The 15,643-nt window shown below is 38.9% G+C and overlaps 1 protein-coding gene across 1 annotated transcript; it reads right to left on the bottom strand.

Moving 5' to 3' along the window:
- Positions 1-3,363: 3,363 nt before the first annotated feature.
- On the bottom strand, positions 3,364-9,088 carry DEFB130B (defensin beta 130B). Its single transcript, XM_017340964.2, has 2 exons — positions 9,031-9,088; positions 3,364-3,562 (listed from the first exon to the last, which is right to left on the bottom strand). Exons 1-2 carry the CDS (start codon positions 9,086-9,088, stop codon positions 3,381-3,383), a joined length of 240 nt encoding a protein of 79 aa, XP_017196453.1. The 3' UTR covers positions 3,364-3,380.
- Between the last annotated feature and the right edge of the window lie 6,555 nt (positions 9,089-15,643).

Here is a 15,643-nt window from a genome sequence, read left to right as displayed (position 1 = left end):
GACTGGTTTAGATCTGTAATTGATGCACAGTTATTCTTAAGTGTTGAAAATTAACTGAAATGTGATCCCTGTTGAACATGGTGGTGGGAATGGGAGAGGGAAGAGATGTATAATTTGGGACATGCTCAGGCTGACTTGCCCCAAGTGGTGGAGTTGGAAGCATACCAGGGGATTCCAATTCAATCCCATCGAGGTGGCATGTACCAATGCCATCTCACTGTTCCAGGTGATCAGTTTCAGTTCACAGTTGGTCATGGTGAAGGGACTGGGAGTCAAAGGGAGCACATAGACAAGTCTAGTACCTGCTAACGCTAACTGATGGAGTAAATAAAGGGGAGAGTGATCCAACATGGGAAGTGAGATACTCAGCAGACTCGTAGAATGGCAGATGTCCTAAATAGCACTCTGGCCTCAGAATCAGCCCTAAAGGCATTCGGAGCTGGCTGAAAAGCTCATGAGAGTATTTCAGGCATGGAAAGCCAAGACACTCTGGCAAAAGATCTCTGCGAGTGAGATCCCAGTGGAAAGAACAGGTCATCAAAGAAGGAGGTACCTTTCTCTGAAGGGAGGAGAGAACCTCCACTTTGACTATGACCTTGTCTAAACAAGATAAGAGTCGGAGAACTCAGAGGGCTTCCATAGCCTTGGAAACTCATGACTGGAGCATAGGGAGATTACTGATGCCATAGACAGGAGTGTCAATTTGTAAAGTCAACAACAGGAGTCACTGTGCACTTACTCCTCATGTAGGATCTCTATCCTTAATGTGCTGTACATTGAGATTTAATGCTATAACGAGTACTCAAACAATATATTTCACTTTGTGTTTCTATGGGGGTGCAAACTGTTGAAATCCTTACTTAATGCATACTAAACTGATCCTCTGTTAAAAAAAAAAAAAGAAATTATCGATTCCCAACTTGACTCTCACTGGGATTAAACATGACAATAGGTCTGCTCTGATTTCATCATCATTTAAAAAATCATCTATTATTTTTCACTTTATGTTTCTGTGTGGGAGCAAACTGTTGAAATCCATACTTAATGTATACTAAGCTGATCTTCTGTATATTAAGATAATCGAAAATGAATCTTGATGTGAATGGAAGGGGAGAGGGAGTGGGAAAGGGGAGGGTTGTGGGTGGGAGGGACGGTATGGGGGGGAAGCCATTGTAATCCATAAGTCGTACTTTGGAAATTTATATGCATTAAATAAAAGTTAAAAAAAAATTGTGAACATCAATGTGTGAACACATTGCCTTTAAAGAAAAAAAAAGCAGCTAAGCAACCTCCACCTCGGACTGCAACCATGCAGTTGCCACAATCTGACCTTGTAACGTACTTTCATGTGCCAAATTTCCTTTCCACTTCTGTTTCTGTTTTATTTTTCCTATTAAATAAAATGATCAGTATTGCTTTTTTGTAATGTGCTTTGGCATGTATTTCGTCTTCATTTCATTTGGAGTACTGAAAGTATAAATTGTATAAAAACTTTTGGAAAGGTCTGATTTGTTTTATGCATTTTTGACACCATGAAAGTTAAATATCACAATATTAACTTTGTGAGCATTGTGAATATACATGAAAATGCTGCACCTTTCTCAGTAAATGAAGAAGTGTTCTTTTGTATAGCTGCCTTTGTGAGAGATGAAATTGCTTAATATTTAAGCCTTTGGGGACACTGCATTTGCAATGGTAACCCATCATGACTTTTGATTGATCTTTTCAGAAACTCAAGTTGTCTATCCTGGTATGTCAGATGGCCACACTTATAAAGGTGCACACACACACTAAGAGTGGCATGCATTTTTACATTTTTATTTTGTTTAAATTTTATTTTATTATTTTTGAGATAACATTTTAAACTTACATTATAGTCAAAGCCTTAATGCTCAACTAACTAAAGAGTTCAACAAATAAAAAGTAAAGACTATAGGTCAGAAGGGAAAGCAGGCAAGGTATATAAACAACAATCAAATGGAACGATGTTCAACTTCACTCATAGAAAGTAAATTTAAAAAGTCAGAAATCATTAAGACTATAGAGGCATATAATTCCTAGCAATTTGACAAAGCTTTGACACAGTATACCGAAACACTGTATTGGCAGCAAAACAGATACACACATTTATTTCTTTGTTCCATTCTTTTGGATTAAAAAAATTTAGCTCCCACATAGCAGGCAGAACATGAATATTTGTCTTACATTTTGTTTTTTGACTTTTTAAATGAATATAGTGTGTCTCATACCTGTGTGACTGTATGACTGTGTACACCTGAGTGTTTATGTTTGAAAAAGACATGTTTTTGTTGTCTATTTTACTGTGTATGGTGGCTGATGAAGTATTCTGTCATGGTCTTGTATGTTTCTCAAATAAATCTCCCTTTTAACATATGAACAAATGTCTTTTAATTTTTTTAAAATTATTTTTTTTCAGGGGCACGTGCTTAGTGCTGCAGTTAAGTTACCACTTGGGATGCCCATATCTTATATTGGAGTGTCTGGTTCAAGTCCTGGCTCCACCACTTCCAATCCAGCTTCCTGCTAATGTGCACCCTGGGAATCAGCAGATGATGGCTCATATGCCTGGGTCTCTGCTACCCACATGAGAGACTTAAATGAGTTCCAGGCTCCTGACTATGGCCTGGCCCTGTTCTGATTGTTGTAAGCATTTGGGAATTGACCCAATAGATGGAAGATCTCTCTGTCTGTCTCTCTGCCTCTGTTTCTCTGACTATCTGCCTTTAAATGCAATGAAAGTAAATAGATAATTATAAAAATTTTTTTCCAGAATTGTACATTTTGTGATTTTAATCTTTCTGAATTTTACACTTTAGAGATTTTGATCTTTTTTAAATTTCAGCATTCAGGATTATGGCCTTTGGGATCGTCTTTTGGGATTATGGCCCAAATCCAGGTGCCAAATAACCAGGTGCAATGCTAGCAAGGCCACATGTTTAGTAGATTTTAACCTTTATCCTCCAAGAAGGTCTCCATTAGCAGTAAAAATGACACTTGTTAAAAATCAGATGAGAAAGAGCATTGATACTCTACTTCAGACAGTTAAACACTACCTGCCACCATTCTATAGTCTTTTTCTGTTACATATTTAAAAATTTATAATTTTTAACTCTAGAATTTTTCTTAGATACTCATATTTTGTATCCCTATCTTTACAGAGTGAGATTCTTCTACTGTTTAGTCTTTGAGTTACTAAAAGACTTGCAGGTGTATCATGAAGAAATGCCCCAAGGATTAGTACCTGTGGAATTAGAATGATATTTATTTCCAGTCAAGAGGAAAAAATGAGTTTGGTTTAGTAGAAGTCTGAAAAACATGTCCATGGGTTGTGAAGTTCGAAGTTTATGGTCTGCCTCCATCTAGGGAGATTTTCCTTTGGGAACTGGCGTTGGGTAGGGATTGAATATCCACCATTTCCTACAACACCTTTTTTCATCATTGCAAACGCCAATGGTGTCTTCTGTGGAGGTGCACCCACCATCTTTGCACCGCCCTTTCAAAAGAATACACTGCTTCTGCCCTGGAATAACACCAGTGTTTCCTGCACAAAGAGAGATTTAATAACATCATTAATTCACGATAAGATTATTGGAGGTGTCCCTAAAAATCACTAAGCCCCAAGAAGATAGCTTTGGGATAGGAGAGATACTGTTACCTGTTTGGTTTTCTCATCTGTAAAATATAGAAAATAAAATCTTATTTCACTAGTTTTTATAAAGTTTAAAGGCAATAATGTATGAAGGATACTTCGAAAACTTTCAAGAGTTCTTCAGGAGCTGGCACCATGGCGTAGCGAGTAAAGCCACTGCCTGCAGTGCCGGCATCCCATATGGGCGTTGGTTCAAGTCCCGGCTGCCTCACTTCCAATCCAGCTCTCTGCTATGGCCTGGGAAAGCAGTAGAAGGTGGTCCAAGTGCTTGGGCCCCTGCACCCATGTGGGAGACCCAGAAGAAGCTCCTGGCTCTGGGCTTTGGATCAGCCCAGCTCTGGCCATTGCGGCTATCTGGGGAGTTAACCAGCAGATGGAAGATTCTCTCTCTCTCTCTCTCTCTCTCTAACTCTGCCTTACAAATAAATAAATAAATATTTTTTAAAAAATGCGGGCTTAAGATCTGGGACTATAAACATCTTGGAGGGAGCAGGCTGATTTCTAAAAGGCTTCAAAGATGCTGTCTTCCCCTGGAGCAGAGCATTTGGCAATGTGTGAGGCTGTTGCTGTCGCCACGACTGGAAAGCTGTCTGTTATCTCATGGGGAAGGCACAGCATCTCTAGATGTCCGAGCAAACGCCAACAGTGCCTCCGCTAAGAAGCTTGTCCAGGGGAATTACCCATCCTCCCTCCACCCGACCTGTGCTTCCCTCCGCCCGTATCTTGTGACCCAGGTTCTCATCTCCAGCTCCTTCTACGGAAAGCCTACCAGAACTCGATTCCATCTTCATGGTGTTCAACGCCCACTGCATATAGATGCTCAAGAGAATTCCTCTCAGAGCCATAGGTGTTATTCCCTAAGTGTGTCTGTCTGTGTTCTTAACTCACACGGCCCTGAGGAGCACATAACTACGTGTGAGTTCCAGTGCAATAGTTTCCTTGCTCTTGCCTTTCCAACACCACCGTGGATCGCAGTGGGTGTTAGCTAACAGAGACTTGCGCTTTTTTTTTTCCAACAGTAGTTAGTTTCCAAACTATCCCATTAACCTACTACCTGTTTTTTCATTTAATCTCCTGTAATATACCAACCCTGATTGGCTGCTCTGTTGCCTAAGTTCTATTCCTTGACTAAATTTTTTTTTTTGGTGGGGTGGCTCTGGATCTTTTTGCTGTTACTGTCATTTCGCACCTAACTGAGACTCTCGCTGTTGTGTCTCTACCCTGTAGAAACATATCCACAACCATATAAACCAGTGCAGGCTTTCAGAACTGAGTGCTCGCAACCTGTGTGGTGCTGTGTTAGAAGCGTCAACCTCATGCAGTCTGCAGTTCCATTTGCTACTGAGCTAACAGTCCATAACTCAGTCTCTGTGCAGCAAGAGAATGGCATGATATTGGGGCTGGATAATATCTTGTGACACTATCTCTGTTTTGCCAAGACTATTCTTGGAGAGAAAATGACTATCTTTCAGGGAGAGAACTGAGGTTTCAGCAGCCAGCTGTGGAAGGCAACGAGGAAGCCGTGTGATCTTACATAGAGCATGGACTCGGGCTCAGAAACACAGCGGACCTGTTGCCAGATGTTGGTCTTTGTCCACTAACTATATCGATGCATTTAGGGCAACGTCTGGAACGATTGTCAGGTTTTCTAATGTTAAAACCAAGGGTTGTTAGAACTGGGAAAGACAGCAAGAAGCAGAGTGTAGTAGCAGGAGGCATCCTCTGCAGAATGAAGCAGAATGTGCTAGTCTGTAGCTGAAGTCAACAGAGCTAATCTCGCCAGCAGAGCAGAGACCCATAACCCACTACACAGTGAAGTTCAAGCCTTCTTATACTGCATATGACCTAGGGTAGTGTCAGTCTCTCTACCTGGGGAATACCTTTTATTTCAACCAAAAGGAGAGGGACAATTCATCCTGTCAGTTCAGTGCTTCTAAATGTGCAACTTAATTAAGGAGGCATTTTTTTGAATAGGAAGCCAAAGGGTTATAATCTCTTTTTCACCAATGTCTGGGATATATCTTTATGCCAAGGCTTTAGTTCAAATCAAGAAGATAATATTAAATTATCTGGTTCACAAGGAAGAATAGATACATAGAAATTTATTTTCAGACTTATTGGCACAAGGATAGACATATAAATCAATAGAAGAGAATGGCTTTCTAAGAAATCTCAGAATTTATACCATGTGTAATAGTTATATTTAAAAAGGCAGTGGCAGAAAGGATACATATTTAATCATTGCTTTTGGAAAAAGATACAATTTAGATGCTCACTTCATAGTGCAATCGAAACTTCTGCAGGGGAAGGGACAAAACAGAATCACAATACAATAAAAGGTCCTGTGGGGTCACATGCACTTAATTCCTAAAGGGGTAATGACTTCTCAGCATCAGAACTCATTGAGTCATTTACTGGTCAAATTTTCTGTATGGTAGGAGGTAGAGTTTGGATGGGGATAGATTCTTCTTGAAACTTTGTCAACTACAAAATAGAATAATAGCAAACTTCTTTCCTCTACATAATATAAAGTTCAAGCTGTCTTTTGCTCCTGTTCATTGCGGTTATTTAAGTATTATGTTATTCTCCAAAATCAGCATAAAAAGAATGTATAATTATCTAATTCCCTAGGGGTTAATTAATCAATTGAAGAGTTTTTCTATTGCTACCTCTTTATGCCCATACATTCAGCATGTGTACACACACACACACACACAAATAAATATATACAACATATATATACTCACATATGTTTATAAGCATGAACAAATTTTTATAATCTTTTCTGTGGTACCATGGATTCTTTTTTGAGAAGTACAAGGATATATGAAGATGGATAGTCAATTAATGATCACTTAAAATTTATTTAACTCTAGGTTGATAAACCAATATTTTATATTACATAGTTTTTGTGGAGAAATTTTCTTCATGAAAACAATTGTTTTACCTGATTAGAATTTTTGTAAAGGTCTTTATCAGAACTCTTCATGATGCAGTCACTCAATTTTTTGCAAAATAAATTGTATGAAATAAAAGTTAATATAGCACATAAAAAGTTTCTAAGATTATCAGATTGATTCTAGACAATGAACAGATTCTAGACTTCCCCATAGGTCACAACAAGGATCTAAATGAGGACCTTGAGGAGTGTGCTATTATTAAAAACATGTGAACAGCTCAGCAACTAACCTGCTAGTACTAACAAATTGCTTTTCTTTGACCCAAAGAGTGTTCTGGATCTCATGTCCTAATGTGTCCAGGATCACCTCAGCATGCAAAAGTAAGGCTTTTGATTTTTACATTTTCATATGGCATTAATATTCTCCGTTCATAAGAGACCAAGCCATTTGATTGCATCCTGTGCAGGATTGTAAGACTTTCACTTAATCCATCCTTCTAACATAAAGAACAAAAGAGGGCTGACATCGCCTGTTCTGGAGGAAGATGGCGTGACTTCAGAGGCAGGCCTCTGGAGGTTTCTTATCACATTTGTAGGGAACCTCACTTTGATTCCAACTCCAAGTAGCCTCTTGCTATTCACTCCTTCTTTTATTGTGGTAAGAACATATCAGGAGATTGGCCCTCTTGAAGTTTTTTGATCTCTAGATCTTATTTATCTTGTGTAATTAAAACTTTGTATCCATGGAACAGCAGCTTCCCAGTTCTCCCAACCACTGGCAACCGCTGTTCTGCTGTCTGCTTCTATGAGTTTGATATTTTAGGTACTGCCTGTAAGTGGAATCATGACTAATCTCTGTCCTGTCACAGGCTTATTTCACTTACCATGTCCTCTAGGTTCAGCCATGTTGTCATGTATGGCAGAAAAACCTCCTCAGTTTCTTCAATATCCAATTAAGAGATTTTTTTAAAAGCCTGACAAATCAAGGTCACAATTTTGATGTGCATACACACATCTATAGATTGCCGAAAACAACACTGACCCAGACTAAGTTAGTGCGATTCTAGCTGCAATGTTGCCATTACTTGCGTGGCCATAGTAAAATCCCATTCTTCATGTGGACATGGCTTCTCTTATCTAAAATGAAAGATGTGACCACCAAAGTGCCTTCCAATTTTAAAGCATTAACATGACATCATTTTTATCTTAGTGGTTACTATAAGCATCTCTCACCACAGCTGTGTCTTCTGACCAAAGCTGAGAATAAAGTGAGAATTACATCAACTCTTTTGGGAGGAAACAACTCTATTTCAGGTAGATACCAAGATGCTCATAAATTAGGCAAAGAGCAAACAAGTAAATACCTTTGATTATATTTAATAGAGTCTGCAAGATGAACCAAGGAAGACCTCTCTGTTCAATAACCAGACATTTGTTGAGGGAAAGGAACATCCTGCCATTAACAGTTCTTGCCTGGATCTGGGTGACACTATTCCCTCTTCACTTCAGTTCTACATTTTAATGTTCAAGCTTCTGAATCATGGGTCCTTCTACAGAGGCAGCTCGGATTCCTGAAATGCTTTATGCCTGATTTGCTTCACACTGAACATTTTGCCGTTAGAACTTCATTCCACTGTGTAAAACCTTTTTCAAATTTCCCTGCTACCAAAATTCCATCGGTCTTTTATAACTGGATGTAATATTTTCTTATATGCATTGTCTTACGTGCTTAACTTCTATCCTTCACAAATATTCATCACTAATCAACTCTGCATTGCTTTCATTCCCTAACCAAGTGTCATCATCATTCCGCTTCTTGGAGAGCAGGCCCCTGGTGATGATAGCTATTTGCTTTATACACTATAAATGGTAGTTTGCATGCCAAAGCTTCTAGACCTCTCTCTATTTGAGCCCCATTTTCTAATCATGGAGCTTTTGGATCCCTTTATACGTTGGAATTCCTTGTACTGCTTCTCAATTCTGACCTTATTAGTCTAAAGAGATGATTGAAATGGGTATTTGGCAAAGTAGCTGTCACTTGTGATGTCCATATCCCATATTGGATTGCCTGGGCTCAAGTCCTGGTTCTACCTCCAATTCCAGCTTCATGCTAATTCACTCCCTGCAAGACAGTAGATGATGGCTGTTAGTTGGGTCCCTGCCACCTTCATGGAAGACCCATATTGAGTTCCGGGCTCCAAGCTTTCATCTGGCCCAGCTTCAGCTCTTACGGGCATTCAGGGAGTGAACCAGTGGATGGAAGATCTCTGTCTACCTCTGTCTCTCTGCCTTTCAAATAAAATATGACAAATTAAAATCTTTTTAAATAAAGCAGATCATTGTCAGACTTCTGAATCCTCAAGGCCATGCATGAGGATCTGAGTTACAGGGACCGAAGTATTACTGAGCATCCTAGTAGGCCCTTTAAGAAACCTACCTCTACAATCACTCACCATCTTACCTTTTGGTATTATAGTCACAAACAGGAGGAGAACAGAAATAAGGGAATAGAGTCTCATGGTTGAGTGCTCAGTAGAGTGATGTATGATCAAGGATGGTGGAGCAAGTCTTTTATTTACTTCTGGGGGCCTGAGGTTCCTCTTGGTCAGTGAAGCTTAACAAGTAAAGAAATAAAATAGCTTCCGTTGGAATATACCCAAACCTCGTAGTCTCTAAATTTGGTGACAAATTAACTCAATTAAAGGAAATCAGGTGGCTAGCCCTTTCCTTTTTCTCTGGGCTCTCAATTTCACCAGAGGTCAGTACCCTTAGTCAGTCTTCTCTTGAAGGGGGACAAGGATTAAGGACATGTGGGTATAGAAAGTCCTTAGGAAAGAAAGTCCTTATTACCAAAAATACTCTAACTTGTAAGAGTACACTCCTCACAATTCATGCTTCTCCACTACAGGAGTAAGAGAATTGCCTGAAGCACATTTGTAAAAAGAGAAACTGTGTTTTCCACTAAGCTACTCCTTACAAAGAAAAAACAATTTCCCACATATACAATATTTTTAGTAGCATCTGAAAGGCAGATGCACTTAGTTTACATTGCAAACTAATGCAAAGGGACTTCAAAATGTTCCTGGGTTAAAGATACTAAAAGATAAATTTATTTTGATGCAAAAATTTTAAATGAATGCATAGTGCTTTCATAAAATGCATTTAAAATGTTTATTCATTTTTATTTATTTGAAAGGCATAGTGACAGAGATAAAGGGAGATACAGACACACACACACACACACACACACACAGAGAGAGAGAGAGAGAGAGAGAGAGAGAGAGAGAGAGAGAATCTTCCATCTATTGGTTTACTCCAGAAATGCCTGCAACAGTGCAACAGCCAGGGCTGGGCCAGGCTGAAATCAGGAACCAGAACTCCATCTGGGTCTCCCAAGTGAGTGACAAGGACTCAAGTACTTGAGTCATCATTTACTGTCTCCCAGATGCTTTGCATGATTGGAAGATGGAGGCAAGACTTGAACCAGACATTCTGGTAGGAGATGAAGGCGTCCCAAGTGGCAGCTTAATCCACTGTGCCACAACATCTGACCAATAAAATCCAATTTTCGTGAACTTTTTGAAGACCTTCTATTTTCTTACCTGTTATTGGTCCCTTGTAAAACTGTTCCATGTAACATGGATAGTGAGATCAGAAGAGCTGAAAGAGCAAAGTCAGAGTAAAGTACATAGTATATCTTCAGTAACCACCTCTTGTCAAAAGACTATACTCACAGCTTAAAGAAACTCCCTAACCTACCACTCCATCCCACCATGTATCAACTAAGTACTGGAAATCTAAGAGCCTGGCTTTGACCAAAACCCAACTTACCTATGGATCAACTGCTTAATGAAATATTTCCCTGAATTAATTTATTTTAAAACTTATAATTTATAAATTTTTAAATTTATAATCTTGCATATATGATGGAGAAGATATCAGCCATTTTTGAAAAATTTCAAATACTTTGGAAGTGAGCCCTTGGTGCAGTAGTTAAGATGTTCCTTGAAAGCCCTGTATTCCATATCAGAAGAAAGGTTCAAGTCCCAGCTCTACTACTAATTCCAGCTTCCTGCTAATGTATACCCTAGGAGGTAGCAGATGATGGCTCAAGTAGTTGGGTCCCTAACACCCACATGCAGAATTTGGATTGAGTTCCAGGATTATGACTTCAGCCTGGCCCAGGGCCAGATGTTGGAGACTTTTGGGGAGCAGAACTGTTGATTGCAGATCTTTTCTCTTTCTTTTCACTCTGTCTCTCAGCCTTTCAATTACATAAATACAATTTAAATATTTTTACATGTTTTCCATTTGAGTATGGATCTTTTTCATGTTTTACAACTATTGTTTATGAGCAATCATTATTTTATTATTATTACTATTTTAACATTCTAAAATATTTTTAGGCTTACATAAAAGTTATACAAAGAGTAATTGTCAAAACACATTTTTTGGGATTCCAAGATGGTGGAGTAGTGACAGGATGGCCTTACACAGGGCAAACTTAACATTTAAAAAGGAGAGGAAATACACTTGTGAGATAGAACTCTGGGGGGACCCCAGCAGGAGACTCAGCATGAGCAAGACCCGCACCTAAGGGAGCAAATGAACAGCAGAAAACAACGGAAACTTGGATCCCAGGAGGAAGATGCCTGCCCTGGCAAACAGGTAAGAGGGGATTCCATGGGCCCATGACACTGTTGATATAGCTGGAAGGAGAGCTTGGTGAACTGCTTTTTTTTTTTCTTTTTTAACTTTTATTTAGTAAATATAAATTTCCAAAGTACAGTTTATGGATTACAATGGCTTCCCCCCGCCCTGTAATTTCCCTCCCACTCACACCCCTCCCATCTCCCGCTCCCTCTTCCATTCCATTCACATCAAGATTGATTTTCAATTATCTTTAAATACAGAAGATAGATTTAGTATATATTAAGTAAAGATTTCATCAGTTTGCACCCACACAGAAACACAAAGTGTAAAATACTGTTTCAGTACTAGTTATAGTACTTCACATTGGACAACACATTAAGGACAGATCCCACATGAAGAGTAAGTACACAGTGACTCCTGTTGTTGACTTAACAATTTGACACTCTTGTTTATGGCGTCAGTAATCTCCCTAGGCTCTAGTCATGAGTTGCCAAGGCTATGGAAGCCTTTTGAGTTTGCCGATTTCGATCTTATTCAGATAGGGTCATAGCCAAAGTGGAAGCTTTCTCCTCCCTTCAGAGAAAGGTACCTCCTTCTTTGATGGTCCTGTTCTTTCCACTGGGATCTCACTCGCAGAGATCTTTCATTTAGTTTTTTTTTTTTTTCCAGAGCGTCTTGGCTTTCCATGCCTAAAATACTCTCATGGGCTCTTCAGCCAGATCTTACTGTCTTAAGGGCTGATTCTGAGGCCAGAGTGCTATTTAGGACATCTGCCATTCTATGAGTGTGCTGTGTATCCCGCTTCCCATGATGGATCGTTCTCTCCCTTTTTGATTCTATCAGTTAGTATTCGCAGACACTAGTCTTGTTTGTGTGATCCCTTTGACTCTTAGACCTCTCAGTGTGATCAATTGTGACCTGAAATTTCAGGACTAGTGAGATGGCATTGGTACATGCCACCTTGATGGGATTGTATTGGAATACCCTGGCACATTTCTAACTCCACCATTTGGGGCAAGTAGGATTGAGCATGTCCCAAATTGCACATCTCCTCCCTCTCTTATTCCCACTCTTATATTTAATAGGGATCACTTTTCAGTTAAATTTAAACACCTAAGAATAATTGTGTGTTAATTAAAGAGTTCAACCAATAGTATTAACTAGAACAAAAAGTACTAAAAGGGATAAAGTATTACATTGTACATCAACACTCAGGACAAGGGCTGATCAAGTCACTGTTTCTCATAGTGTCCATTTCACTTCAACAGGTGAACTGCTTTTAAGGTTTCACATGAACACCACTAATCAGAAGACAGAAGAAAGAAAAAAAAGAGAGAGGGAGAGACTGCATGTCCCTCTTCCCCACCCCAACCCCTGCTACAGCAGAAATCTGGAACCAGCAGCAGGGGAAGGGCTCATAGGCTCATGCTGGTTTTTTTTTTTTTTTTTTTTTTTTGGACTCAGGCAGATAGCTGCTGTCCCAACAATAAATAACAGGGATTATATCCCATCCTATCAGTGAGGGCTACAATAACTCAGAAGAATTCCTTCTCCCTCTGCACCACTTGCATCATGCCAGTTGCCCAGCAATGGGAGGAGAGGAGAAGTGCAGACTGTGGGACTCTCTCCAAGAAGTGAGCATAGCTGCAGTGGGTGGGCATTTTACACACCTGTGAATCACCTTCCTAACCAGAGGAAAAGCACCCCACACCCAGACACCAAAACTGGTTTGAAGGACCACACACACACACAGCAGTTCTGGGAACCCCTGAGTTTCCTTATAAATAGGACTGCATGCCCGGGGAGCTGAGTCTGAGAAAACAGCGACTGAGTAAGAGGAGACAGAGTGTGGCTAGATCCTGGGCAACCACAGAGTGCCTCTCCACACTCTCTGATCTCCTCAGTTACCTATAACAGCTCATAACAGAAAAAACTTTGCTCATGGGAAAGATTCCACAGATCAAATGTGCAGTTCATTAAGCAGAGCGAATGAGTGCTGAGCACATTGGGACTAACACCAGAGCATCCATCAGTTCAGAAGAGAGCTACCATGCCCAGTGGTATGGGGGTCTTTCCTGGATACCTGCCCCACCCTGGAATACTAAACAGAGCACCCTGGATACACCCAGCACACACCTCTTGGTATTCACTGAAAGTGTAGACATCCCACTAAGGCAGAGATGAAGACTAAAGACAAAAGCCACCAGAACAAATGCCAAAGAATAAAGGAAAATATTCAAAAAATAAGAATGAGGAAGTCACTATGAGCTCCCTAAAGGAACACTGCAACATTTCAATATTAGAAAGTGAAGATGAAGATATTGAGGAAATGCCAGAAACAGAATTCAAAAAACTAATCACTGGATTACTCAGAAGCAATCAGATGCAAATTCACAAACTAAAGAAAACTATACATAATATGAATTAAAATCTTTCCCATGAAATTAGGGTCATGAAGAGAAATCAAAATGAAAATCTAGAAATGAAGAATTCAATAGATCAAATAAAAAAAGCTTAACAACAGAGTTGGTGAGGCAGAAGAGAGAATATCCAAGCTAGAAGACAAATCTCTGGAAATTTTACAGTCAGACCAAAAACAACAAGAAGAAATCAGAAAACTAAAAACACTGTGGAAGATCTACAGGATAATATCCAATGACCCAACATATGGGTCTTAAGAGTCCCTGAAGGCATGGAAAGAAAGGATTAGAAGGCCTTTTCAGTGAAATAATAACAGAAAACTTCCCTAATTTGGAGAAAGAAAGGGACATCCCAGTACAGGCAGCACATGGAACTCCCAATAGACGTGACCAGAAAAGATCTTCACCACAACACATTGTAGTATTCTCCACAATGAAAAATAAAGAAAATATTCTAAAATGTGCACAACAGAAATGCCAAATTACTTTCAGAGGAACTCTAATTAGATCCATAGTGGACTTCTCATCAGAAACACTATAGGCTAGGAGATAACGGTGATATATATTCCAAATCTTAAGAGAGAAAAACTGTCAACTCAATATCATACCCTGAAAAGGTCTCATTTATAAATGAAGGTGAAATAAGGACCTTACATAACAAATAGAAATTGAAAGAAGTTGTTACCACCCATCCAGCCTTACAAAAGATACTTAAGGATGTGCTACACATAGAAACAAAGAAACAGGGTCATCACTACAAAAGAAGGTGAAGGCAGAAAAACTCCCAGCAAAAGTACAAAGGAAATCCAAAGTTAAAAAACAGGAATACTAAAGGAAAAATGGCAGGACAAAGTTGTTACTAATGAATAGTAACCCTGAACATAAATGGTCTCAATTCTCCAGTGAAAAGATAGAGACTGGATGAATATATTAAAAAAAAAAAAACAGCTATTTGCTTTCTACAAGAAACACATCTCACCAACAGTGATACTTGCAGGCCGAAAGTGAAAGAAAGGAAAAAGACAGTCCATGCTAACAGAAGCCAAAAAAGAGCTGGTGTAGCCATCCTAATATCAGACAAAATAGACTTTAACATAAAAACTGTCAAGAGAAAAATAAGGGCACTATGTAATGATCAAGGGATCAATTCAACAGGAAGAAGTGACTGTTAAAAATGTATATGCATCTAAATACAGGGCATCTGGATATTTAAAAGAAATGCTAATAGATTTAAAGGGAGAAATAGACACAAATACAATAGTAATGGGGGATTTTAATACCACACTTTCAATAATGCACAGATCAACCAGACAGAAAATAATCAAGGAAACAACAGAGTTAATTGATACTATAGACCAAATAGACCTAACAGATATCTACAGAGCTTTTCATCCTACAGCTGCAGAATTCATATTCGTCTCACCAGTGCATAGAACATTCTCTAGGATTGACCACATGTTAGGCCATAAAGCAAGTCTCAGCAAATTAAAAAAAAAAAATCATACGATGCTTCTTCCCTGACCACAATGGAATGAAGTTGGTAATCAACAACTCAGGAATCCCTAGTACATTTGCAAATACATGGAGACTGAACAACATGCTCCTAAATGAACAGTAATTCATTGAAGAAATCAAAAGAGAAACAAAAAAATTTCTGGAAACAAATGGAGATGACAATACAACATATCAAAATTTATGGGATACAGCAAAAGCAGTGTTAAGAAGAAAGTTTATAGCAATAGGTGCCTACATCAAGAAATTGGAAAGGCACCAAATAAATGAGCTATCAAAGCATCTCAAGGATCTAGAAAAACACCAGCAAGCCAAATCCAAAATTAGGAGAAAAGAAAAAATTAAAATTAGAGAAGAAATAAAAAAAATTGAAACCAATAAAATAATAAAAAAAAGACCAGCAAAACAAAGAGCTGGTTTTTTGAAAAAATAAGCAAAATTGACACACCATTGGCCTAACTAATCAAAAAAGGAGAGAGAAGACCCAAA

The sequence above is a fragment of the Oryctolagus cuniculus genome, chromosome 2 (genome assembly GCF_964237555.1).
Source record: "Oryctolagus cuniculus chromosome 2, mOryCun1.1, whole genome shotgun sequence".
NCBI lineage: Eukaryota > Metazoa > Chordata > Mammalia > Lagomorpha > Leporidae > Oryctolagus > Oryctolagus cuniculus.
This window is presented reverse-complemented; position numbering and strand designations above follow the sequence as displayed.